Source organism: Hirundo rustica, chromosome 3 (assembly GCF_015227805.2).
Source record: "Hirundo rustica isolate bHirRus1 chromosome 3, bHirRus1.pri.v3, whole genome shotgun sequence".
Classification (NCBI taxonomy): Eukaryota; Metazoa; Chordata; class Aves; order Passeriformes; family Hirundinidae; genus Hirundo; species Hirundo rustica.
Window position 1 is genome coordinate 37599064 of NC_053452.1, and position 26339 is coordinate 37625402.

At 38.2% G+C, this 26339-nt stretch overlaps 1 protein-coding gene across 12 annotated transcripts in view; it reads left to right on the forward strand.

Annotated features, from left to right (window-relative positions):
* LTBP1 (latent transforming growth factor beta binding protein 1) overlaps nucleotides 1–26339 on the forward strand; it is a 186544-nt gene that overhangs the window by 25178 nt on the left and 135027 nt on the right. For all 12 annotated transcript variants that reach the window (XM_040058399.2, XM_040058401.2, XM_040058400.2 and 9 more), the window contains one exon: nucleotides 20922–21097. In XM_040058399.2, coding sequence (XP_039914333.1) covers nucleotides 20922–21097 — 176 coding nt within the window. The remainder of the gene's footprint in view (nucleotides 1–20921; nucleotides 21098–26339) is intronic.

Here is a 26339-nt window from a genome sequence, read left to right on the forward strand (position 1 = left end):
GATAATTTGTAGTTACCTCAGTGTGGCTGAGTACTTGCTGTTAACTGGGTTGTAGTAGACCTAGGTCTAAAGACTATGGCCCTAAGTGTGGTGTGAAAGACAAAAAAGCCTGTGACTATTACAAAATGGGTGAATCATTTGACAGGTCTGGTTAGCTCACTGTGTCAGAAGTGGGCAGATCCTTATGGCAAACTGCCTTGAGCAAGCCTTTGGTGTTTGGTGGCCCAAGTCTGTCTGTTTTAATGACTCGTTTATAAGGCCTTTTGAATGTGAACATTTGTGATATCTACCACTGTTTCTTCAGATTTCTTCAAATGGTTGGGTTGAAATCCTTGAGGCTGCAAGTAACCACTTCTGTTGAGAGTTGCATACAGATTGTTTTCAATGGACTGGACCCAGATGGCATCTGGCCACATAAAGTACTGTGCATGGGCAGTGAACTTGTGTCCACCAGAAAAGAAGAGATATCTTGGAAAGAATGTTGAAAATGCAAAGTACCAGCACTGCAGCAGCATGCAATGTGCTCATAAGATGCAGCTGCAGTCCTGTACTTCAAATTATTGTTGTGCTCAAGATGACATAGCCTACCTTGGCATGAACGTCTTGTTTTAGCCACACTTTAGCTTTCCTCTAGTTGAGTGAACATTTCACAAACAGCTGATAGAGGATATTCAGTCTTTTCATTAGTATCTTTGACAGGAAACTGTTGCCTGCCCATACTGTTGAACAACTTCCACTGCTCATTTAATCTTGAGTGTGAGGGAAGGATCAAATAAATGCACATTGGAGTGTCCTCCACCCCTTCCCCTGTCATTCACGACTCATCTGTCAGGAAGCCAACTCAGACAAGCTTCATTAAAGTAAGAGAGAGAAAACAGCTCTGTCAAGATTCCAGTCAGTCTCTTAAGAGCTCACTGTGTTTGATTAACTTCTCCAGGCACTGTGCATGAGTTGTAACAAACTATACAAAAAAACATGTGTTCCACATGAATAGTAAGGAAAGTTAAAGCCCATCTAATTTTGGTGTAGGGTTTTTTGCTGTTGTTGAAACTTACTGTATTCTTCTCCATTGGGTTTTGTTGTGCCCAGAGTACTACAGAATAGAGAGTCAGAATCTTGTTTACCCTCTAGAAGTTTTGTATGAGAATGATCTGGTCTAATGACCTATTGGTGTTGCCTGTCTGTTCTGCCACCTTCTCTTGTGCTTCAGTCTGAACCAGATCCTGAGAATCCTTCATGGTGAAAGGCATAAGAACCTTTCTAAGTGAATATGTGAGCTTAGATGAGAGGAATTAATTGGGACTGTCATCTTTAGTCTTTTCTTCTGTGTGTGTTCCTTTAATAGATTTCTTAATTGGGTCAATTAACTGGGTCAAAAGATTTTTGGACAGTTTCTCAGTTCATTAAACTTTTTGAACTAGCCTCCATTTTATGTTCATTCTTCTGTTTTGGAACTTTGAAGTGCTGAAGAGAATCTTTGGCTTTTTTCCCCTTCAATGACGTTAATTCTGTTTTGCTTACTCTTGAAGCGTCTTTTCAGTGGTAATACCTGAACTGAATCCTGTACACAGGTTAGGGCCAAACCAGGATTTTACTGTTTTCTTCTGCATTCCTGAATGAGCCGGTCCCTGAAGATGATGTTAATTACATCTAAAAATTCTGGTTTAGTGTTGTGCTGTTCCTTGGGCAGTACCTGAAATGTCACACTGCCATTGTTTCCTGAGTCTCTACTTTCAGTCATATGAGAGCTGTCACCATCTTAGGCAGCTGGTAACATAGTCCTAATGCTGTGTTTTCTCTCCTTTTTATTGAAATTAGAGGTCACAGAGATAGTCTTAGTGATGGGTATGGTTAACTTGCTGATCTAACTTGACAGGCTGTTCTTTGAGAAGTAGCATCACTCCTTCGTCAGCTGATCTGTTTCATACCCAGGATAATACATGGATTTTCTCCAGTCCTCCCATTAGTTTTACTTTCCTAAGATAGGAATGATTCCTTCCTGGTAAGTCTGGTCATTCTTTCTCGGTTCTAATTCTTGAACTTATGCTTCATGTAGAAGCACAAACACTTTTGATTCAGTTGCTTCCTTTGTTAAGAAGCACATTGATTAAAAAGCTTTCAGTTTTTTCCATTTCTTACTGTTACCTGTTTGTTACCAACTCTTGCTTTAATTCTTTACCTGAGTGTGCTGACTTGACTAAAAAGCTGTGACTGCATCATTCACAACTGTATGCTTTCTTTCCCAATTTCTGATTTAAAAATTCTTCTGTGGTACTCATCATTTTCAGCAAGCTTTAAGTGGAGTTTTGTCTTCCATAGAGCATTCTGTTCTGTTTTCTGACAACTCTGAAGTCCCCTATGTTTATACCATTTTCTGAGACGTGCAGGAAAACTGTCAGCCTCTCTGGCACGTTTGTTCAGACTCAGCAAAAAGTGTTAAATTTTAGTACACAGGACAAATGCACTGTAATTTGGCACTTTCCCATAATCTCAGAATGGTTTGGTTTGCAAGGGCCCTTTAAAGACCATCTTGTTCCAGCTTCCCTATAGACAGGGAACTTTTCCCTAGAACGGGTTGCTCAAAGCCCCATCTGCCCTTGAACTCTTCTAGGAATGGGGCATCCACAACTTTTCTGGGCAACCAGGCATGCTGCCTTACCACCCTCATTGTAGAAAGTTATTCTTTATGTCCCTCTTTCAGTTCAGTTGCCCCCTGCCCTTTCAATATCTAAGGTCATTATAACATATAAGAAGTAAATGCCTTTGTATAATATTCACGATTCCAAAATATTTCATAACACAATATGTTCAAACTATCATGTTCTTTAAAAGTAATGTAAAGTTGTAGGTGGAACAGTCAACCAAGGTCTAAACTTACAGTCAGTACTTCTGTTCTTACATCAGCATCCTAGCTAAAAAATTTACAGTCTTAATATGTTTAGGTTTTTTGAAAAAAATCCCACTGTGATTCCACACACACGTTCCCAACGGGATCCTGCTCAACTGCTTTCTGGATCACACTCCCAGATTGCTTTGGAGCAAAGTTACTACTTTGGTGATCTTCAGTGATTGCCTCTGGATAGCAACGTCTGAGTCTAGAACCCCTTTAGCTTTAAGCATTTTTTAAAAGTACTTTTAGAATGTGTCCCTTTTTGGGAGCTTAAAATTTTTACCTTTTATGGGTTTTACAGTGTGAGAGCTCTTTCCTTAGATGGTTTTGTATTTTTTAACCTCTGTGTGCTTCTGGAAAAGGCAGCAAACAGACGTAAACTGTGTTCAATTGATGAATAATCTGATTTTAAGTACTACTATAATATGGATTCTGTTCTGGTTTCTGCATGGTGGACAAGGATAGTTTTAGAATCGATGCCACTGCCAAATTAATAATGATGGTGAAGCAGAAATACATATATACACTTACATACTGGAGCAAAAGCTCTGGTGTCTGTCTGGCTTTCTGAACTGGAGCCTCAAGGCTCTGAACTGAGGGACAACTGCTGGTCACTGTAGTCCCAGCTGTGCCTCCTAACTGCTTTGAACAGCTTCTGTGGTTACTATGTAATGCCTGTTTGGATATTCCAGCTGTTGCACATATGCAGATCCTTAAGAAGCAGCCAATTCCCCCCCATTCCTCCTTTTGCTATTCCAGTGGCTTATAGCAGCTTTTTGCTGCAGAGTACACTTTGCATCCTGAAGAGTTTTCCTTCTGTTGCACCCTGGAGGGCTGTATCTATAAACTTTTTCTGTTCTGATGTTCTATTTAGAAATCCAGTGAATTCCTAAAGTGGATTGGCTTTTGATGTGCTTCTGGAAGTGGTATTAGAAATAAATATAACCACAGCAGTACACTCAGAACATTGCTAATGGGAATTCAGGTGATGAAGACTGAAGAGCTTCAGACTGTAAAAGGAAAAAGAGGTGTATAAATTCAGCAATGTAATTACTTGATTTTTTTTCCCTTTCCCTCCTTCCTTTCCTCCCAGTCATTGCCAATTTCCACTATAATTGAAAGAGTAGAGGAGAACTGGTAATTCTGTGTGCTCCTTGTAAAGGAGATCATTTTGGAGTGATTCCAGAGCAGTCAGTCCTTTATATAACAGTCTCCTTGAAGAAATGGCATCACATACATTTTTCAGGTTCCCCTTGGAGGAGGGAGACACACAGTCTTCCTATTCAGCCAAGTGAAAGGAAAGTCCCAGGCTTGTCCTGTCCCTGAGGTGGATAGAAGTGGATGGAAACCCTGATTTCTGTGAAGTTACGCACTGTCAGGGTTGCTCTGTACAGGGCAGCAGCGTGTTGTCGTGTGTTGTCTTGTACCGTGTTGCTTTTTCTGCATGAGGCGCAGTTTATTCATACCAGGGCGAGACTTCATAGGTGCTATCTGCTTAATTGATATTTGCTTGTATTCTGTTGGAAATTAAGCAGATACTTACAAAAAATTATGTGAGGGCGTTCTGTGACAAATTTTGAGGTGTTTGTTACGCTCTTGGAGCTCCTCTTCTTTAATTCCCACTTGTTGTAGTGACCATGTGGCACTGTAATTTCTATATTGCTGGGTGTTTCTGAAGTGTTTCCCATTGTCAAATTGGAATCCAGGTTGAGATGTCTAAGATTTATACTCTATTACAAGTAATATTATGGAAAAGCTAAATGCATTATCTACTGTTCTTTTGTATTTTAACGCTATTTGTCTCCTTTAAAAGTTTAAAGCAGCAGCTGCTAATGATGATTGTACTTTTTTTCTAAATGCTTCTAAGTAGCTCTTTCTGAGAACAGCCATTTCAAAGTTATTCATAGTAAACAAGGTCGTTCTAAGAAATGGTAAGTGCATGCAATTGTTTAAAAAGTAGCTATGGAAACTAGATGATTCTCAATTTAATATGAACATTCGTTGCTTTCATTGGCTGTGCTCCCTTCTCGAAACTGACATGCTTCACAGGCACTCTACAACATTTCTAATTAATTTAATTTTCTTTAAATGGACAAAATATTCATCTTGATTAAGATGTGCTAGAGTTTTAAAACAGAGGACAGCTGTTTGCTTAGCTTTCTGTTCGTTTTTTTTAGTCATAAATAGAATTTTTTTTCTCTCCTAAGCTGGAAATGTCTGGTTAAACAAACTTTTTGTCTTGAAACAAGACCAAAAGTCCCAAAGTACAGTTTTAAGTCATTTAAGACGAAAGACTTGTCTCATGTATGTTACAAAATATGTTCTGAAAGCTACAGGAGTTATGTACCTAGACTTGAAGGTTCAGAGTTTAGTGGGCCTAATTTCCAGTTTCTTAGATTACATTATTTACATTGCATCTCTAACACAAATGGTTGAGCAGTACCATTTTGCTTAGATAATGACATTTAAAGAAATACTTGAGTAGTTATTTTCTCATTAAAGAGAACCAGGGCAGGGGGCAGCAGGAGATTCTTCCCGTTTAAAAGAATGAAAGCAAAGAGGCAATAAAAGCTGCTGATTGCCACACATTTCTTTCTGTTAAGTCTGTGGTGGCTGCACTGTTCTGCATAGAAAAACTGTGGGCAGGCTTGTTAAATGTTTCTATTTCTACAAGTTCTCTTCAAAGCTGGAGTTAGTTTCTGATGCTGAGAGGGGTAGATCCTAAGCTCTGAGCATATTTGTTTTCAGTTTCCTTGACATGTTGAATTTGGCGTGGCTCTCCTAGGTTTGTGTCTCTTGATTATATTCGTGAGGTTCTAAAACACCAGTGACTCACATCAGAAGTTGTTGCTGTTCTGATTCGACATCCTCCTGGTACATGGAGGATAAAGCAGTTATAGTCATTCAAAACAGATTTATTAGCTTTCCTAATTGTATAGGAAACAGTATGCATGTGTTCATATAATCTTCTTAACATGGTAGTGCTTGCTAGAAAAGGCTTGTCATCTTTTAGCATGCTTGACACAAGCTCCCAGAACTATTATTTCTGCTCTGCTCTTAAACACGTGCTGTGAGGAGCCATAGCTTCTTTTGGCTGGGGATATGAAACTCACATAAATAGTTCTAGATTTAGTTAAACCATGAATTATAGTGATTGTCTTCTGAAAATACTTAATTTTAATTGTCAGACTTGTTACAGAGAATTGAAGAAGTAATATGTGCCTCTATTGTAAAATTCAAATGTCAGCTCTTGGCTTTTCTGATCCTCTCTGCTCCTCTTCCTCCCATCCCCTCCTGTGTTAGTGGGGGAAAAAACAAAGGAAACCAAAAACCCCCAATATCCTATATAGTTTAAATCAGTTGCAGTTGTTGTGCACTATATTTATTGTAATTGTTGTTAAATTTGTTTTATAATTTAGTAAAATTAAAGTATTGCAGTCTGCATGCAGTACTCTGTGTGTCAGACTCATACAGAATGTTTATTATATTCAGAAAGGCTGTAGTTAAGAACTAAAGTTCTTAACTACACTAGGCAGGGAAAGTAGTTATGGCTGGAAGTACAGCCCAAATTTTCCCCTTTGGTATGTTGTTATAAAATAGTGTTCTTTTTATTGTTGCATGTTATTTCACAGTCACTAATATAGCACTCTGAACTGGGAAACTGCAGAGCCTCATACAGTACAGAACAAGAGCAACTTGTAAGAATTACAGCAACTCGTGATGTAAGCTACAGAACAGAGAACATGAACAAATTTAGGGTACTTTGAAAATCAAAATATTCTCCACATCCAGCTCATTAATTATAGTAGGAAATTGCTACTTGTCTGTAGTTTGAAATTGGGTATTTTTCAGGTGCTTGGTGCATTTTATCTTCATTTCTGTCAAGGAAGTTAGTTGGGATATTTCTTGGCTAATTGTTAAGTATATTCGTGCTCTATCAAGAATTAAGCTAAGCTAAAAAAAGCTGCTCTTTGAGAACAACTATGCACAGGAGATATTTTGCTGTAATTAGATTGCTTTGATTGTGAAAACAAGACTCTACTCTAAGAGTTTCTATTTCCATGTATGTAGAACTCTGTGTATGAGATAAAACTTCTTATAAGCTAAGAAGCAGCAGGCTGTAAGGATTAAAAATGGTCAGCAAGTCAGCTCTGATTACAAACATCCAAAGCCAGGTAACATAGGTATATTGTCTCCTGTGTGGAGCTTTTTTTCTTCCCCCTCCAACCTGTGTTTCATTTCCAGCCCCGAGTCCCAGTTTGTGCTGTTGTGAGGCTAACACTGGCAGCAGAGGATTGTCATCTGCCCGCCTAGTAGTATCAGTAGTTGCCTATCTTTATCCTGAGCAAGCCATCTGTGCGTAGGATGCTCCTGGTATCTCCCCATTTCTGGAAGGAAGTGCGGTCTTGCACCAATCCATTTCTGGGTGTCTCCCCTGGAAGGCCAGCTGTGGGTTTAAAAAGGGCCTGTGGCAATTAAAGTTCAGCCGTGTCCCACCTAAGGACAGGAGCTGATCTCCGATGTCAGGCTGCAGGAGGGAAGGCAGGACTTTGGTCACTCCAGTCAGCAGGAAGGGCAGCACCAGGGCCTTCATCCCTGCAGCCTCTTGCCTCTGGCTGTGCATGGGGGAGCTGAGAGAGTTTGCTCGTTGGTTGTGGATGTGGTCAGCTGGGAGAGCGAAGGCATTTGAGCAAGCAGGGTCCAAAGCAGTGTTTAAAGTACTGGAGATGAATAGCAGCTGCTCCATCTTTCACTCTTTGTTCAAAAGTAGTGTGTTAAGCCCAGGGATTCCAAACAGCTACGTCTTTTCAGCGTTAAATTAGGTAAAAGAGTAGGTACCTATGGTATTTATTGCTGGAGTTTCCAAAAATAGCACTGAGCAGTAAGTCCTGCCAAAGAACTCAAAAATTGTTGAGAAATACTAGGCAATTACAGGAACATTCAAGTGCTGGAAACAGGAAGAATGTGCTCAGTAGCATCATGATTCAAATTAGTGAAGTGGCCTAGGAATGTAATGTTGGTTTCATAGTATTATCCAATTTTTTTCTGACATCCTGGTTGCTTTACCAAGGGAGAGGTGAATTTGCTTCACGCAGACCCAACATGTCTCTTTGGCAGAAATGCCAGTTTCCAAAAATTCAGAGGAACAAGTTCAGCCAGGCTGCTGAGGTTGTGTAATTCACAAACCAGCTGGCACCACAGAATAGGATGTCTCCAAAATACAACCTATTATCAGTGATCCTGAGATGGCACTATTTTATTTATATTCCTACCATGACAGATTATCTCCGTAGATTTTATTTGCAAGTTGTCTGTTTTAGTATGTTCATAAGGTTGTTTGATCAGTTTTGTGATTGAACAAGTATTAGCCTACGCAAATATTGTGAACAATAAGTTTTCTATTTGTTTTGGCAGGAAGTTGTCATTGTCAATAATTTTATTTGAAAATACAAATTCTGATCTGGTTTATAATTAAGATACCTCTTTTAGTAACAGAATAATTTCATCTTTTCCTGTAGAGCTCAAAATATGGCCACATGAAGGATGGCTTTCAGTTCCACTGAAACCATGCTTTCATTTTCAGAATTCTATAAAAAATTCTAGAGGGTAATGCTGTACTTAAATTTTTCAAGTTAATAAACCTCAATATAGCACATGCTCTTTCAAATTATACCATAAACCAATGAGTTTCTAGAGGTGAACTGTACATCTGAATTGTTTCTTCATGAAAGGTGCATAAATGTTTGCTATTTTTCTTTTATTTCCCCCCCTAGAAAATAAGAAAGCATAAATACTATATCATGAAATAATTTTTTAAAAAATTAAGAAATAGTTAAAGTTTTAAAATTTATTTTTATGTTTCTAAGTTACTGTGATGATTTAGCAGCTTTAAAAAAATCAAGTTATATGAAATATATATTGATGGGATTCTTTAATTAGATGTGTTTATTTTGTGATTCATTTTGTATGCAGTTCCCTAGCTAAATAGTGTATTATTTCCAGAAGTGCAGTCTGCTTTTTCAGGTTTGCTGAGCAGTCACTGGATGCTTTAAGATAATTTAAATTAAGTTTAATATATTTAGGAGTTCAAGCATGTATTTCTTTGAACTCATTAATGAGGAAAGAGAGAACTCTAGCAGACAATTTCAGTACCAGAACTTGCAAATCAAAAGAATGCGAGGAGAAGATTCTAAATTGAGCCCTAAGGATGTAATTCCAAACACTTTATAACCTGTCCTTTTTATAGTTTAGACTTGTTGGAATGGCAGCATTCAGCTGATGTTTAAAAACCATCCTTTATGCAACGGGGAGAAAAAGGAATAAGTATTGTGAAATATGGTTTACCGTAATGTCTGTGTATAACACGAGCCTGTTAAGTCACAAGCTTCAGCAACTTAAAATATATGCCTGGTGTATTGTACCAAAACTAAGGACTGGGACAGTATCAGAAAGAAGGAATGTATTGAATTACGTTTTCTGAAAAGTGACTCTGAAAAATATTTCGTATAACAAAGCCTGTAGTTCTAAGGAGATCAAAATTTTACATGTAGAGGAAGAAGCAAAGTGAATTTTTGAGGAGAAATCGGAGACATCCTTAAAAACCAGAGGAATGCCTCACAGACTTCAAATTTACCAACTGCAAATAGGAAAACAAGCTATTCCTAGACCTCTGGAATGCAGTCTGGGCTTTTGGTCACAGTATTTTTATTTTTTTTTCAAGTAGGCAAAGTGGTTTGGAATAGGAGATCCAAATTCCTCCAGATATTGTTGGTTCAGTCGTATGTTGGAAATTCTTCATAGCTGCTTTCTCGCAAGCTGAATTTGAATTGTAGGTGGACTTATTTTTATAATAATGACTTAGGTTGCTTTCACGTACTTTATCCCTGTGTTGATCATGGGCTGAAGTGAGGGATACAGCGTTCTTTAAGTTTGTTAGCATTTCTCTGCCTTCCAGGGTAACAAATGTGGGTTTCAGGAATTCGAGTTAGGAACCACGAGGAATCTCTTCTTTGGAATTCCAAGGCAGGGTAAAGACTGCTGAATGTAGCATCTACGGGTTTAAAGTCCAAGGATGCAGAGCTGTGTTTGACAAGTAACAAAGTGCTGGGATGAAGTCATGGCCAGCAATGAAATAAATGAGAGTTCTGCTGTTGACTTCAGTGAAATCGGGATTTTTTGCCAGTGTCTGGGAAAAGAGCTTGTACGAAAACCAGTTGAATTGTTTGGGTTTCTTCTGTGTATGGACCAAGCAGCGTGCCAACCTTTCTTTGTTAAAAACTTTGCCGTATCTTATTAGATGGTGATGTAGATCTTTGCTTCACAGATGGGGAAGTAAAAAAGAAAAAATGTGTGTTTATTCTATGCAAACTTCTCTGTCTCTGGAGCAAACTGTATGGCTCAGTAGAGCAATATTGGTAGGAAAAATGGAAATTTCATACAGTTTAACTTCTGTCCTTGATCTCAGTGCACTAGAAAATTGTACCTTTTACCTAGTTATTTTAGAATTAAAGCTAGGGCATAATAATGATAGTAATTATTGCATTTGTTGGGCTCATTAGCCGTGGAGGGGTGAGGCACTATTGAGTTGAAATCTACACTCAACTTTCAGCCTTGTAATTTTTGCTGAAAATCACTGAACGTTTCTCAGACAAAAATATTAGTCTTTATATTATCTAGATTTGCTTTCTGAAAAATTATTTTAACAGTTTTCAAGCAATCAGTCTTTTTATGGCAGGATTAAATTAAGCAAGCCTATTTTTAAATCTAAATTCCTTGCATGCTGTTTTTAGATTCGCTAGCTCTAGGAAATGTTGCAGAGATCTATATATGCCAAGAGTTACTGTTGATGTACTAAACTTATTTTTTCTTTCTTTGATGTCTGAAATGAAAAGGAATATATTGTATCTCTCCTGATGCTGGGACACTAAGCCAATATAAAAATACTCCTAAAGTGCTCCTATTAAGCCTAAAAGCGATTAGTCATGTAGCTGAAATTTACCATAGCTGGTCTCCATTATTAAACAAGCTTGATAAGCTGATAAAATAGCATTGTGGTGGAGTTTGATTATTTTCCATTGTAGAGGTATAAATAAGGCATGTTGATTTTTGTTAATCTGTTGTCAAGGTTCTCAGTCAAGGTTCTCTCTGCAGAGGAATTTCTTAGGTCATGACAGTGAATAAATGCTTTATCAGTTCTGTTGGCTTTGGTCTGTTATTTAGTTCTGCTGAAGTGACCTTTTTACATCAGGGATCTTGCACTGACACAAAAAGGATGTAGGCACAAACACGCTGTTTCTCTGGATGTTATTTTTCTGAAAATACATTGTGATGAACACATAGTTATAATTCATCATATGTATGTATTTTTAGTGAACACAATATTACTTGACTGAATTTCAACAAACTACAATTCAGTAACAATTTTTTGAAATTGCTGCCCTCTGATCCTGCAGAAGTTTACTATCTTAATTAGAAAATACTTTTCGGTGTGATGTTATGTTCAAACTATTTGTGTATATATGTCACAATGTTTTGGAAGCTCGTTTACCCCAAAACTGGGCTCCTGGTGAGTGTAACTGCTTGCTGCTGTCCCCTCTTTCTCTGGTTCTGCCCACAGATAGAAGTGTTCCATTTTGGCGGTGACTTAATATGAAGGGCAGTCTTTATTGCTCAATTTTGTGGTATGAAGAAATAGATCATACGAGTTGTTCATCTAGTTCAGCTAAGAAAGTAATTATACATTTAAAAACTTAGATGTTAAAAGTATTCTTGGCCTAATGCAAATATTATTTCTATGTCCAAAACTTTTCACCACTAATCTTTTCACCCTCTGTGGTACAGCACAACATGTACTTCTGTTCTTGTGCATCATTTCCAGACTTCCCAGATGTGGTAGGAGGCTTGCCATTGTTTCATCACTTGAATTTAGGTGACTGCTGTGGAGAACTTGGGTAAACTTTGGGGTTTTTCTGACCCTCCATCTTTAGGATTGCTAAATTTTGTGGTGCAACTTAAGAAGAGCAGCCCCTATGGTGTTTCAGACAGCGTATTCTGTAGCCAGTAGAGTCTGTCAGAGCTTCTTGCTGCTGATTTCATATACCAGAAAAAGCTTCTGTATGAATACACATGATGAGGATGGAGTCTGGATTCAATCTTGAAATTTTCAAGGCTTGCTCATCATAAATTATGTTTCTTGTCAAGTAGATTTAGAAAGTCTTCAGTAAATGTGGTTAAGATTCTTAATGTGCAGCAACCATTTTCCCACTCAAACATGAAGACATAATTTTCTCTCCTATGAGCAGTTCTTGTGTACAGTACTTGGGCAAACTCAGTATTGTATACATCTGCTAGTGGTTGCTTATGTAAGCAATCAGTATGTATTACAGAGGGATAAAGTGCTCCAGCTTGCACACCTGGCACTTCCTTAGCAGGAGAAAAGAAAGGTCTGTTTGCATTTTTTGTTAGGAAACTGATATCCTTAAGCATAAGGATTTTTGACTCTTTTTTTCTGTGATCTCAGTCAAATTTGTGGTGTGCTCATCAACCATTTACACTGGCATTCTTGCAAGCAATAATGATTAATTATATCTCATCATAGTTCTGATTATGCATTATGTGGAAAAAGTATTTCTGTTTTTAGTCTAGAACTTACTGCAGTTAATTTTTAATTAGAGTTGTTTTGTGTCATTCTATCATACATTACCTAAAGAATTCCTGTGGAACCAGAGTCAGGCTTTTCCCTGCTTCTGCACTTTCTGGACACTTTAAGTTTTGTGAATATGAATGCCTTTAAAAGTCTTCCTTGTTGCTTTCCCTCAGCTCTTTGCACTTCAGTAAGGCTTTGAGTTTTATCTTTTAATCCAATTTTGTACGCTGGAAGCTTTCACCGGTCTGATGCGAGAGCCTCTCGGTTGTTTGGCTGCATCCTCAGAGACATCAGTTGTGTGTGACAAGTTCTGGTTGCTTCTGATGCACACTGTCATGTTCATCAGTGCTCAATTTCCTCTACAGTCCAGGTACTCAGTCTTCATTTCTTCCTGTCTAGCCACCATTAATCGTCTTGGGGATTTGTGTCTTTTCCTACTTGTACATAGGTCTAATTTATAAAAAGGTTATAAACCTATGATGTGTTCCTTTATATCTGACTCCTTCTGAGAAACTGTTGATACCAGCAAGATCATACCTGTAGAACATTTTCTAGATGCAACAAGCAGTAGTGAGAAAACAGTTCTTGCTAATCCATCTGCATATTTGCAAAAACTTAATGGGGTAATTACTTGCTCTTTGCTTTTGTCTTTTGTAATCGTGAATTAACCTGTCAAAATATCAAGGATAGGCCAAGGTTTTCAGTTCTTTACTAGCATTTTTAATTTTATTTAGGTATTATATTCCTAAATGACAGATTTCTGCTGAACTCAGACAAGGGTGTAAGTGTATTCCCCGAGAGAATTTACCTTGTGTGAATGTAATTGCTAGTCTGGAAGACAAAATAATAATTGAGGGTTTTCTGAACTACTGTAACAAAATTGCATGTAGTTTTAAGTTACTGATTTACCTGAAGTGAGGTGTTATCAAACCATGTATATGTTAATAGACTTCAAAAGGATCTATTATAATTAATATATATACAGGAAAATGAATCTGTTATGTTCCATATATTTGCCCATTTGAAGCTTACAGCACTGTTTTGTAATCTAAGATTTTAGTATTTTCTTCAAATGTAAATCCTCAAAGTTTCTTTCAAATTTCAGATAAGTTACATCAGCTTACTGGGCTCTTTGTCTCCTGTTTTGTTTAACATGCTAAAGAATTTGAGTAGATTAGTGATGCGTGGGTTTGCTTTGCAGCAGCTGTGTTCACTTGCCTTTATCGTGTAACATCCATTGTGGGAGTTTTTCTATTTTTAACTCTCATTTAAACATGCTTTTCTAATACCAAAGTCTGTCCCTTGGCTTGGCAGATTAGAAATTATCACTAGTTAATATGTCTTGCTCTGACTAATTTTTTATTATACGGTGTCAGTGTAACATGCCACTAGGACTACAGAAACAAAAGCAGTTTTTCTGTAGAAAATATAATGTAAAACAGGAAAGGGAAAAACATACATGAATTTACTGAAGACAGCGTATTGAACTGACATAGTGCTGTGTGTAAGTCTGCTACTAACTACTGAATTTCATCTTGACTCAGTGCTGCAACACAGTGGATGCTTGAAGGGCAATTTCTTACTGCAAGTGACATTAACAGCCACTCTTTCAAAAGCTGAATTTGACAGTGACAAAATATCTTACCTGACTGTAGTACTATAAATGTAGCATCCTGGAAAACAACAAAAACCCCCAAAATGAAGAGTTAACCCATAAAAGTAGAGGAAGGAACAAGTCAGCAACACATGTAGGTTTTCTGTTGTGGAATTTTTGGGTTTTTTGCCTCCTTGAACTTGACTGATAAGAGGTGTCTAGAAAGTTGAAGATATATGTATGGCTGGAAATCTATATAGAGTAATCCAGATGTCAAATTAATTAATCTGGATTTGTGAAGAGCTTCATTGGTTAAGTGTTAACAAAAGTATGCATGAGGTACCAAATAATTTGTGACTCCTAGTTGTTCATTTTGTGAATTGCAATTACTGTGAGACTTAGACTCAGCTGGTTTGTGTTCATCATTATCACAGACTTTCCTAGCCTTTATGCGTACCATTTCTTTAATGGTGGTTTAGGATACCTGAAGGATACTTAAGACTTAATAATGTAAGAAGTTTGGTTTCTTTTAAATTGTCATCACTTGTATCTTGATGGCACTTTGGGAGTGGGGTGGGGCAAACTTTTTATACATATTTTAATGAAAAGATGCAGTAGTCAAATGTTCCTTTTTATTTTTACTGATAGAATTACTGTTTATAATGTAAGTAAATTACAGAAGGAATATTCTTCAAGTTTAGTCTTCGAATGCTGTATTACATGAGGAGTGCTTGTTTGCTGCTGCATAACTTGCTAGAACTTGCTGCATCCTGCAGCCTGTGTGACCAAGCATCTGTATGGTCGCTCTGCATCTGAAGATTTAACCAACAGACACATTTCTTTTGCCTTAAGAGCTCTTTCTGCCTTTTGACATCTAGGAAATGAATAATTGCTTATGATTCTGCAAACCCCAGTGTATTTCTTTAGAAACCTGGAAGACTATTTGTAATCTACACACTTCAGTTAGTGTTGTATGTGAAAGATGAAATGTATCAATGGAATCGTAGTTGTACTGTTTTCAGAGAGTTTTGTTTCACAGAGCTTTAGTTCCGCTAAAAAGGATCAGCCAGGTTATGCTGGCAAATGGGATCCAACGAATGAACAATTAAGTTGAGCCTGCAAATACAGAACTGGGTTTATTAGCAAACACTTAGGAGTTAGATAACCCCTGAAGGTGTCTTGGACAAGGCTTTTACCACAGCAATTACATATAAGAGGGGCAAAACTGATACTTGTGGGAAAAGTTAATGTTTCACATTTCTGTGTAAACCTTTATAAACATCTTTGAATTCCTTTTTACCCTTTTTATCTTGGTGGAGATTAAATAACTTTATTAAGATTTGTTATATTACATCATTTACGAACCAAATCAATTTGATGATAATCACAAGTATTTTCTATATTGTAAAATAATAATCTTACTCTTTAAGGTGGTAAAAAAATAGGAATTAATAACTTAATGGTATTATTTGAAAACTAATACATTATATCCAAACTACTATCTTTGCAAAATTTTGCCTGGAGAAAAAATGTATTGCAAAGATATAAATCAAAGCAGCTTTATAAAGAAGCTATTAATGCAATATTGTAGGGTTGTTATTATAGGACAGGCTGGTCTCAGTGTTTGTTTTGCAGTGTTTGCACTGTATTTCAGGAACGGGACTTTTAAATATGCATTAAAAACACATATTTGCACATAAAATAATTTTTTAGCAGAACTTTGCAATGGTGAAAATAGAGAAAAGCTGAATGCTTCTCTCTCTTGTTACTGGTGAAATAGTCCATCCTTGACAAACGATGGGTCTGATATTGTAAAGGGCTTTGCAGAAATCCCATCTGTTCATCATCAGCTGGGAAGTTAAACTTTTTCATATATCTTAAAAAAATATATATATATATATATACACACATATATCAGAGAAGCAGTGGAAGGAGGAAACAGCTGGCAAAGGTCAGGCTGAACTAGCAACTGAATTTTAACAATTTACAGGGGAGTGAATGGTTAGTTCTATTTCCATGCCTTTTGAACTGGCCTGCATATTTTTTTACTATCTTATAGTTTTGGAAAATAATGGTTTTCTTCTCCCTTTGATTTTTCATTGTGACTTTGGGAGGAGGTAGTGAAGGAGGAATTTAATTTCTGAGCTTGCATGAAGAAGTAGTGTTAACAATTCCTATTTTCTGAAATGTTGCTAGCTAGGAGTCAGGCATGGGAGCATCAGGCTTAGAGTAAATAAAATAAAGAAAGCCACCTGAGTGAGATTTGTCTTAGTTTCGTCTTGACAGTATTTTTCATGCCAAATGTCGATCTCATTTCTGCTTGCTGGAGTTACTCTGATACATCACATTCTTTCTCTGGTTTATCAAGCAAGAGACCTTTCTTTTGCATGATAGTTAGCTGAAAATGTTTCTTCTTCCTCGGCAGTGCTCTTGTAACCTTATCAGTATTTATCATATTGTTTGTTTGTTGAAGGTGCAGTTAGACATTTGTTTATCTGCCTGGTGTACACTTCAGCAATGGAAAGGTTTTGTCAAGTTTATTAAGTTAATGTCAGTATACCAAGATCATCAAAACTGAGCATAAGTATGTAAGGAAAAGGGTCCAGACAAGTCTTAACTTTGGTTTTGTGTGATTATTGTAAGCAGATACCTTGGTGATTTAGATTAGGTGATTTAGTCTGCATTGAAACAAAAATTAACAACTTACACATCACAAGGAGATGTTCCCTTTTAAAGAGTTGGATTGATAAAGTTAAGGCTTTCCTGTGTAGTAGTGAGTAAGCCACTCTTGGAAAAAAAAACAAAGCTGTCATAGGGGTACAGCAGCTGAACCCTGGAGCAGGCAGACCCCAGAAGTAATTCATTAACATTAATGCAAACTAAATTAAGGCAGAGAATTAAAATACCTGAGAAGGAAGAGGCAACTTTTAAAAATTCTGGTGTTAAAACTTTCAGCCTCCAACATATGGCATTTGTGGTTTTGATGAGTTCTTTGGTTTTTTAAATGATTTTTTTAAAATTTATTATGATTCCAAGTGTTATGATGGACTTTTTTGTAGATTGACAGTTGGGCATCCAGTGCCTGGATGTGGGGCAAGATAAAGGGTAATAATAAAAATAAAAGGACCCAATACTAACAAACAAGGAAGGCCTTGTTGAACATATGAAGATTGGGGCAGCCTTGGCTACAGTGACGAGGACATAGTGGAACTCAGTACCTTACTTGAAGAAAGAGGGGCAGCAATTAAGATTGCAACCCCGGACTTCCAGAAAGCTAACTTCAGCCTATTCAGGGACTTTTTTTGACAAATATTATTGGAATGTGCTTTCAGAGAAGGAGTTTCCAAGACAGATGGTCAATATTCAAGGATTTGGGGCGGGGGGGGGGGGAGGTGGCTCAAAAATGGTGCATCCTGATGAGCAAGAAATTGAACGAAGTGGGCAAGAGACCTGCAAGGATGAACACAGACCTCCTATCCATACCCAAGCACAAGTGAGAGATACAAAGGAGAAGGAAGCAGGGATAGAACACTTAAAACATAAATAGAGATGCTGTTAGAATATGCAGAAATGCAACAAGGAAGGCTGAGGCCCATCTGGAAGTAAAAACCTGGCCAAGGATATCAAGTACAGGGAGCAAATACATCCATCACAAATAGGAAGTCAAGGAAAATGTGGACCTGTTTTTAAATGGAGTGGGGACTCTGGTAACAGAGAATGCAAAGAAGGCAGAATTACTGTGAATGACTTCTGTCCATCAGTCTTCACTGACAAGACCAGCCCTTAGCAATCTCTGACCTGGGAGACCAGGGAAAAGGAATGGACTTTTAGCTTCATCAAAGAGGATTGGGTTAGAGATTCCCTCGGCAAACTTGACATCCCCAAGTCCATGGGCCACAATGGGATGCATCCATGAGGGCTGAGAGAGATGGCAGATATCATAGCTAGGCCACTCATGGTCACCTGTGAAAGGTCATGGCAGTCAGAAGTGGTGCTTGAGGACTAGAGGAAAGCAAATGTCACCCCAGCCTTCAAAAAGGGCAAGAAGGAGTACCCAGGCAACTACTGCCTCACCTCAATCTCTGCCTGTTCTGAAGGTGATCTTTAAGTATATGGAAGACCAGGAAAGATAAATCATGCTTGCCCAGCCCAGCTGTCTTCTACAGTGACAAAACTACCTGGATGGATGAGGGGAGAGGAGTGAATATTTTCTACCTGGACTTCACCAAGCCCTTTGACACTGTCCCTCACAACATCCTCATGTGCAGACGGGAGGAGTGGACTGTGAGGTGGTTTGAGAACTGGCTGAATGGCAGAAGGCTTGACCAGGTCCCATATTGTTCTCTCATTCATCAATGAGTTGGATGAAGGGGGAGATGCCTCCTCAGGAAGTTCACTGATGACACAAAACTGGGAAGAGTGGCTGATTCCTCAGAGTGCTGTGCAGGAAGATCCTGACAGGCTGGAGGATGGGCAGAGAGGACCTGTCTGAAGTTCAAAGGCAAATGCAGGGTCCTGTACCAGTACAGGCTGGGGGCTGACCTGCTGGAAAACAGCACTGTGGAGGTGGACCTGGGAGTCCTGGTGGACAACAAGCCATCCATGGACCAGCAGTGTGTCTTTGTGGCCAAGAAGTCCAATGGTGTACTGGGGGTGCATTTAGGAAGGGCATTGCCAGCAGGGCACGGAATGAGATCCTGCTGCTCTGCCCAGTGCTGGTGAGGCACATCTGGAGTGCTGTATCTAGTTCTAGGCTGCTCAGGACAAGAGAGATGTGGAGCTCCAGGAGCGGGTTTGAGTAGAGGGCAACAAAGGTAATTAGGGGACTGCTAATCAGAGATCATTAGGAAGACTGCTTGAGCAGATAGGTTGACTCCACCAGTGGTCCCTTCCAACCTTAACCATTCTGGGATTCTCTAATACTTTACAACTGGTTATAACCTTAACAGAAAACATTTAGCCACTTAAATGGCAGCATCTGTATCTAGTATTGTGATCTCTGTTGTCAAGTCCTGCTTCTACATTCAGTATAGACACTCTTTGATGTCCAAAACCAGAAATGGATATCCTTATGCGTAGGCATCAAATGAAATCACATTAGAAAAAAACAGATTGTGCAGGAGTGATTGCACCGATTCTTCAAAGAAATGAAATTCATATGTCAGCAGTACTGAAGGCAACAATTTCAGCTTTATCTCAGGCTGAGGGTTTCCTGGTCGTACTTATGAGACTCTGTTGGTCAGTCCAAGCCTGACCACCTCCAGTGAAGGCTTTCTTTTGATCTTCTGATAGGAACCCTAAAGACAACATAGACAATACAGTATTCTCTCGTAGTCTGGCAAAAGCGCTTCTACTGAATGTAATGAGCCTGTGTAAGTACTGTATTAGAAATACTGACTTGAAGACAGCCTGAGCAGTTATGTTTCTGTTCTACACAGGAGGCTTAGAATGTCACTATTAATGACTGCTCTTGTTAACTTGGATCAGTTTGAGAAAAAGAGCATCTGCATAGGACAAAACCCCATTGTTTGTTCTAACCACAAATCCATTGGCTACAGCAGTTACTAAGCATCTTGAATAACATCACCAAGGAGTTAGGCATTGCTTTGGATATAGGGGCTGGCTTTGGCTCCACATGTCAGAAAACAATGCAGTAGTCATGCAAGTTCTTAGCTGAAACTCTGCAGTCTCACCTCAGTGGGGAAGTGCTGCTCAGCTGTCCTTTATAGCATAGGGTTCAAGACTTATTCTCAGAGGAGAGTTACTTACCCTGTAGAACTGTGACTCCAAGGGATGGTTGTTACAAATCTCATAATGTGTTATTACTCGCCAGGTGGTGGGATTCTTCAGCCTTGGGGCCCCAAAGCAGCTTGCAGTTTCATTGCCTGTAGCTAAGAGCTGCCCAATCTGCTGATGGTGGCTAAAAAAATAACCATGGGCTTTTTGGCAGGGAGAGGAGGGAATTGTTATTGAAAGTTGGTAAGGCCTTGTGCAGTGAGAAGCTGAGGTCCAAGGGACGAATCTCACAATATGAGCCAGGATTAGCTGTGGGGGAATCCTGAGCTTGAAGGAATCTTCTTGTTTAGCTGGAAAGGGAAATGGTTTTGTTGTTAAGGGAGGCCATGTGGTTATGGGACATTTCTGGTTATGGGACATTTGTCAGATGTTCGATAGTGCAGGCAAAGAGAAAGTGGATGGGCAAAGTAATGCAACTCCGGGACACAAACCTTCTGATTAGGTGGGAAACCGTCTGCAAAAGGGGAAGAGGAGCAGTGCTTGCTCTTTGGCTAGAGGGATGTGGTGAAGAAGGAAATTATTTCTGGGAACAGAAGGGGAAAGTCAGCTGGGTTTACGTTCTATTTAATATATCTTGTATGGAATGACAGTTGTAAGAAATGGAATAAAGTTTGAAAGCATCACTGCTTCTCTGACCTGTCTGGAAAGCTCTGTGTGTTAACAAATTTGAGCTTCAACTCATTTTGATCAGGGCTTTTCCCTGTTCCTGCCTGTTTTCTGAGCTGTCCATGATATTTCTCTTGCCATATCAAAAATAAAGTTATATAATCCCTGTAGTCTTTCTTTCTTAGGAGTTTATTGAGCTGACAAGACAATGAGGGTGCTAAATGCTTGGAAAATTAGGTGCTTCCTTTGTAAGGTGGTAGGTTTCCCAAACTGTATTTTGAGAACGTGGAGTACAGTTGAATTTGTATTCAATTTTGTTAAAAGTAGTTTCTAAGTCTAATTTATTAATTCTTACGTTGTTCTGTCTTTTCTATCTCTTTCCAAAACAGGATGATACCCCTTTCATCTCAGACACTAATGATGAATCTTCATCACGGCCAAACACAGGAATATGTGATTAAGCCCAAATATTACCCAGTAAAAAAAATGATTTCAGGAGAGCAGTCCACTGATGGCTCATTACCACTGAGACTGGGCCAGAATCAACCTGCATCACCTTTGCGATGTGAGTACAACCACAAAAAGCATACTCCCTTCTCTCCCCTTACAAAGTTCCCACTCCCCTTTGTTTAAGATCTTGACATTTTCTGCAGTAACACTTGAAGACAGAGAGAGGTTAAAATACCTATACATGAGAAATCTTAGATTAACAAATATTCCAATATTCTGCATTTTGTGGAGAAACAAAACAGATTCCCTGGATAAAAAAAAAAAAAAAAAATTGAACCTGATTCACTGTTGAAAATTCATCATGCTTACTTCTAGATAATAGTTTTTTCTTCAGAAAAGGGTGCTTTGTGACTGCTTTGCTGGAGTAGGCACATCTATGAGTCCAGTCAGTGTCAGTATGATGGATACCTTTTTGGAAAGCTGGAGTTCAGGACTGTGGTCTCATTGGTGACTGTTTTTCTCTATATTTAATTTATTATGTGTTTATGAACTTCTGCACAGTATGGAGGCGGCCTGAGAGTTTCTGCTTCATATTTATAAAAAAAAGATTGTGTAGGTGCCCAGCTTGTGGCCTTGGCTCATGCCCCATTGTGTGCAGAGCCTGAGGACAAGTTTTGGCTTAGAAGATGAAGAGCTTGATGAATTATGGGTTAGGTATTACAGAATGTCTGCTGGCTTGATTTGGAGAAAAGTTCCTGCAGCTGAATAATGGAGTAGTTAACATTGAGACCTTAAGGTATTTGCAGTCTCCTGACAGACTTCCTTTGCTGTAGCACAAAGAATTATGCTCTGCTGAGGTTTTAGGGAAGAGCCTTTCCTTTTAAATCTTTAACTAGAATTCCTTTGTGTATCGTTGCATTTCTGCATTGCACATCTTTATGGTCTGTCTATTTACACTTAAATACAACTCCCTCCTTCCTTTTCCTTAAGTATAAGTTTGTGGAAGGTAAATGAGACTATTTGCTGTAATGAGAAGAACAGTGGGCAGATGGAGGTCTTTCAATTAATGTTTTCAGAGTGGTGAAGTATACTTCTTGAACAGCACTATCTCCCTTTCTTAGAAGTTTCAGAAAGATTTATAGTTTTGTTTTTTTTTTTTAGTCACACTGTCAACATCAAGCAGTAGTCTCTTTTGTAAATAAGATAATACTGGGGTTTTTTTCCAGTCAGCAGTTGTTTTCCTTCAAATAAAATATTAATGGCCACTGGGATTGGATCATGTCCATCTCTTATGACACTTACTAGTCAAAGAGTATACAAATTCCAGGTTGTATAGTTCTCCAGTTTAGAGTGACTGTTCCAGGCTGAATTCTGACACCCCCAACCCCCCCCCCCCCCCAAATCTTTCCTTTTGCCCCCATTTTTCAGGCTGTTTAAGTCATTTCTACCTTCGATGCATTCAGTGTCACAAGTATCAAGCTTCCACTAAGTGGAGTTTTGTGGTGGTTTTTTGTTTGTGGGGTTTTGTTGGTTTGTTTGTTTTCTCTTCTATGATAGTATAAGGAGATGACTCCATGTAGCTGTAAGACAAAGGAGCCAGTGCTTCTAGCTCTTTGTAGCTTATTTGAGCCCCACTGTTAATTACAGTGCTCTGTGGGACATGACTAGGAGAAGGAAAACCAGGTGCTGAAGACAGGAGTGTTTTTTATCAAATCCTAAGAAGCCCCTTACTGAGCAGTGCATTAATAAAACCTTCTACCCTTATGGAAAAGCTTATAAGTCCTAAAACAGCCAGAGGACAAGTAGTAAAAGAGTTTCCATGGCCTGATAAGGTCAGCCATGACTTATGTGTTGACTCAGAGGTAAAATGCAAGCTATTTGGATGGTTTTGGGTTTTTTGGTTTCTGGAGGTGCTGGAATGAACTTGAAGATTAGAAGACTCTGCTTGTTTTCACAAAAATTGAGTCCTAAATTTCAGCTGTCAGTATTTTAAGGCTAGGGATGCTTAAATTAACTACAGTAAGGTAAGATTAGGATGTGAAACTTCATGTCAGGTTTTCTGTGATGACCATGAATATGCAGTTCTGAGTCCTGTCTTGACCAGAGATGGACTCTGAATTAGTTCATGCTTATGGTTGATGTTCATTGTCTAGTTAATTTATGAGAGTGGCTGATAATCTTATGGTGTTTCATTATTGCTCTTAAATGTATAATCTTATTTAATGGGACAGCCTCTCACTTCATTGAGCAAAGGAATTGGTAATGGCCATGTAGAGAAATGGAAGAGGAGGAAAAGGTAATAATCCTTCCTTGAAAAGGAAGAGTAGGAAAAGGTAATAATTTTATTAAAAAGCAGAAGCCAGAAAGTTAGTACTGAATGCTTCACAACCCTTTTTTTTATAGCAACATTAAATAAATTTTTTTTAGAGATGAGAAGAAATAGTAGCTAGGTAATACTTGGTAGCATTGCCCAAGAGTTCATAGCTATCAATTAACATGGAGTGCAAAGTTACTCATTCTGTTGGGTTTTTATGAGCATTTCTATGCATTTTTCTTCAAAATATTAATGCTGTGCCAGAGATTAGCGACTGTGAAAAATGTACCCCATAGAATAAGCTTGCTTCTCTAGCTGTAGTGGCAATTGCTTTTGACTTTTCTGAACTTCTATAGATTGTTTCTATCCAGGGATATAAAATGGGTAGTTTTGAAATGGAAAAAAGTGTCAGTTTGTTACCTTTAGAGACATGTCTGTCCTGGCAGAAACAAATGAGATGTGGGGTACTGGTACACTGGAAAGAAAACTGCCAAATGTGACCAGGTGCTTCTGAGCATCTTCTGATTTATAGGTAGTCATGTTTAAATGCCCCAACACAGCGTTGTCAGAAGAGCTTTTTGAGTTACTTGGGTAAAAAAATTAAAGTTAATTCATATTAAACATTTTTCAATTTAAATTAATTTAAGATGCCTTCTGGAACTTCTACTCTGGTGCATTTGTATGCAGTTTCACTTCTCTGATAATGTTCCGAACATGCAGTAAAATACTCTTATTAAAGATAGCAAATAGTCTATTCTTTTGGCTTTTAAGCTGAATTTTACTGTAAGGTTATGTATCGCATCAACAGAGCTTGAAAATTCAGTAAGACACTGGAGTTGCAATTATAGCATTTAAAGTCACCCTGGGATGTGAAATTGAGTTACCTGCCAGTAGCAGGTAGCATTTCTACTGTCAAGCTTTTTGAACTTTTGTCCTGTGGGATACAAACTCTAAGTAATTCTCAAGGGATGTATTACTTGTGTAAAAGTACATACTGTCACACTTCACCCAAAATCTGCCTTAATATTTGGAACCTCAGTGGGAAAATTCTCTAATAGGAGCATTGGCAGCAGCACAGGGATTTCAGCAATAACATTCTATTTGCAACCTGGTAGTCCATAAAACAGTTGGAAGGGGGTTTTGGTGGGTGTTGGTTTTTTTTGTTTGTTTGGGTTTTTTTGTTTTTTTGTGGTTTTTTTTGTTTTTTTTTTTTTTTTTTTTTTAGTAATTCAGTTACATCTACCTCAGAGATTTCCCACTACTCCCTTAATGTCACTGTTAAATACTATCCACTAGTCATCTTAGCATGATTCCTCTAAATATCAGTGCTTATCTCCCTCGATTTATAAATGCAAAGCTGAGGAAAATTAGTTAAAGGAACTCTGTCCTGTTTCTACTGGTCTAAATGTACACGGTAATAAATTCTAAACATGGTCTTTCTGGAATTCCTTTCAACACAGTTATTGTGAGAACTCCTTATTACAGCAGTAAGAGGCTAGGAAGTTCTCAGTTTCACTCTGACTACTTCTGGTTGCTATATGGTTCTTCAGAAAATGCATTTAAATACACACTTCATTTTCCAGACTGAGACGTCTGTTTTAGAGGCATGGTGAGAAAATGTATTAATTAGTGACTGAGGCAGCCACAAAATGCACTGAAAGCAGAAGAAACACTCAAGAGTACTTTACCTACAACTGGAATGGTATTAGGTGAAATAAATAAAGCATGTGTTTGTATAACAAAGCTCTCCCAAGGAAGAAGGGCGGATAAAATAGAAAATGAGACTAATCTCTATTCAGGAAGACAACGTGACAAGTATGTGAATTTTGCAATTAAAATTACATGTTAAGAGGATAAAATTAAGTACTGTAGAAAATGACTGTCTTTTAGGTAGATTGGGTTGTTTTGGTCTTCACCAAAATTCTCTTTAAAATTAATGGAGAACTTGTCTCTATTTTAGGTAGTAAATGAAAACATGTATTGAGTTTAGGTAGTAAAGTTACATGAGGTTTAGTGAATTTGGGCTTGGAGCAACCCACAGTGGCTTAGTTGTATGTGTTGTGGGTGGAAGTTGGACAAATATGCCTGTATGGCTTTTGGATTCTTAGGATTTGCTCATGGTTCTGGGGACAACTCTTAGATTCTTGTGTAAGGATGAAGCTGAAACAATATGAAAGTCATGTAATTCCTCTAACTGTGGATACATTATATTGCATCATATTTTACATAAGTTTATACATGTGAAAAAAGGTTAATGTGGAAGAAAATGTCCCAGCACTTAGAGTTGTGATGTGCAGAATACTCTCTTCTAAATTTGGCATAACAAGAGCTTTCCTATATAGGTAGCACAGTACACTGGTAACTTAGTGAAGCTCTTCTGTAAGTTTATACGTAATTACATATGCTGGCTTCACTGATGACTTCATAGGTTGATTTGAGCAAATCCCAGGTGTCACTTTGAAATTCCTGTTTAAACTATTTTTGTGGAATTGCACCATTCTGACTTCATTGAATGACACTTACTTCATAATAATAGTATTTCCCCACCAGGAAGTATGGGTAAACAGCTGCAAAAGGCATAAAGGTTTTCCTGCTTAAAAAAGTGCGCACAGAGATATGACATGTGTTGCATATAAATGCATCTGTATGATTTGACATTCTACCCAAGTTCATACTTTGGAGGAAAATCTCCCTCTGGTCTTCACTGGGTCAGATACTCTTTCCACCATTCTTGACAGTGCTTTGTGGAGCTGCCCTTCATGGACAGCAAAATACTTCTCTCACTGCCTTGTCTTAACTAGGTCATTGCATTGTGATCATTCTAACTTCTGCCTGTCAATGTATTTATGGATATTAAACAGTGGTAATGTTCCCAACTGGAAGTTTTGGGAAATTGGGAGATAGTGATCTTAAGGCTACACTCTGAGTAAGGTGTAGCCAGCAGAATGAGGTGAGTGAAACCACAATGAACTCTTAGAAGATTAACATTGAGGAATAACTGCACGATTACAACATAGTCTGTTTGGAGGGAATGTAGAGTCAG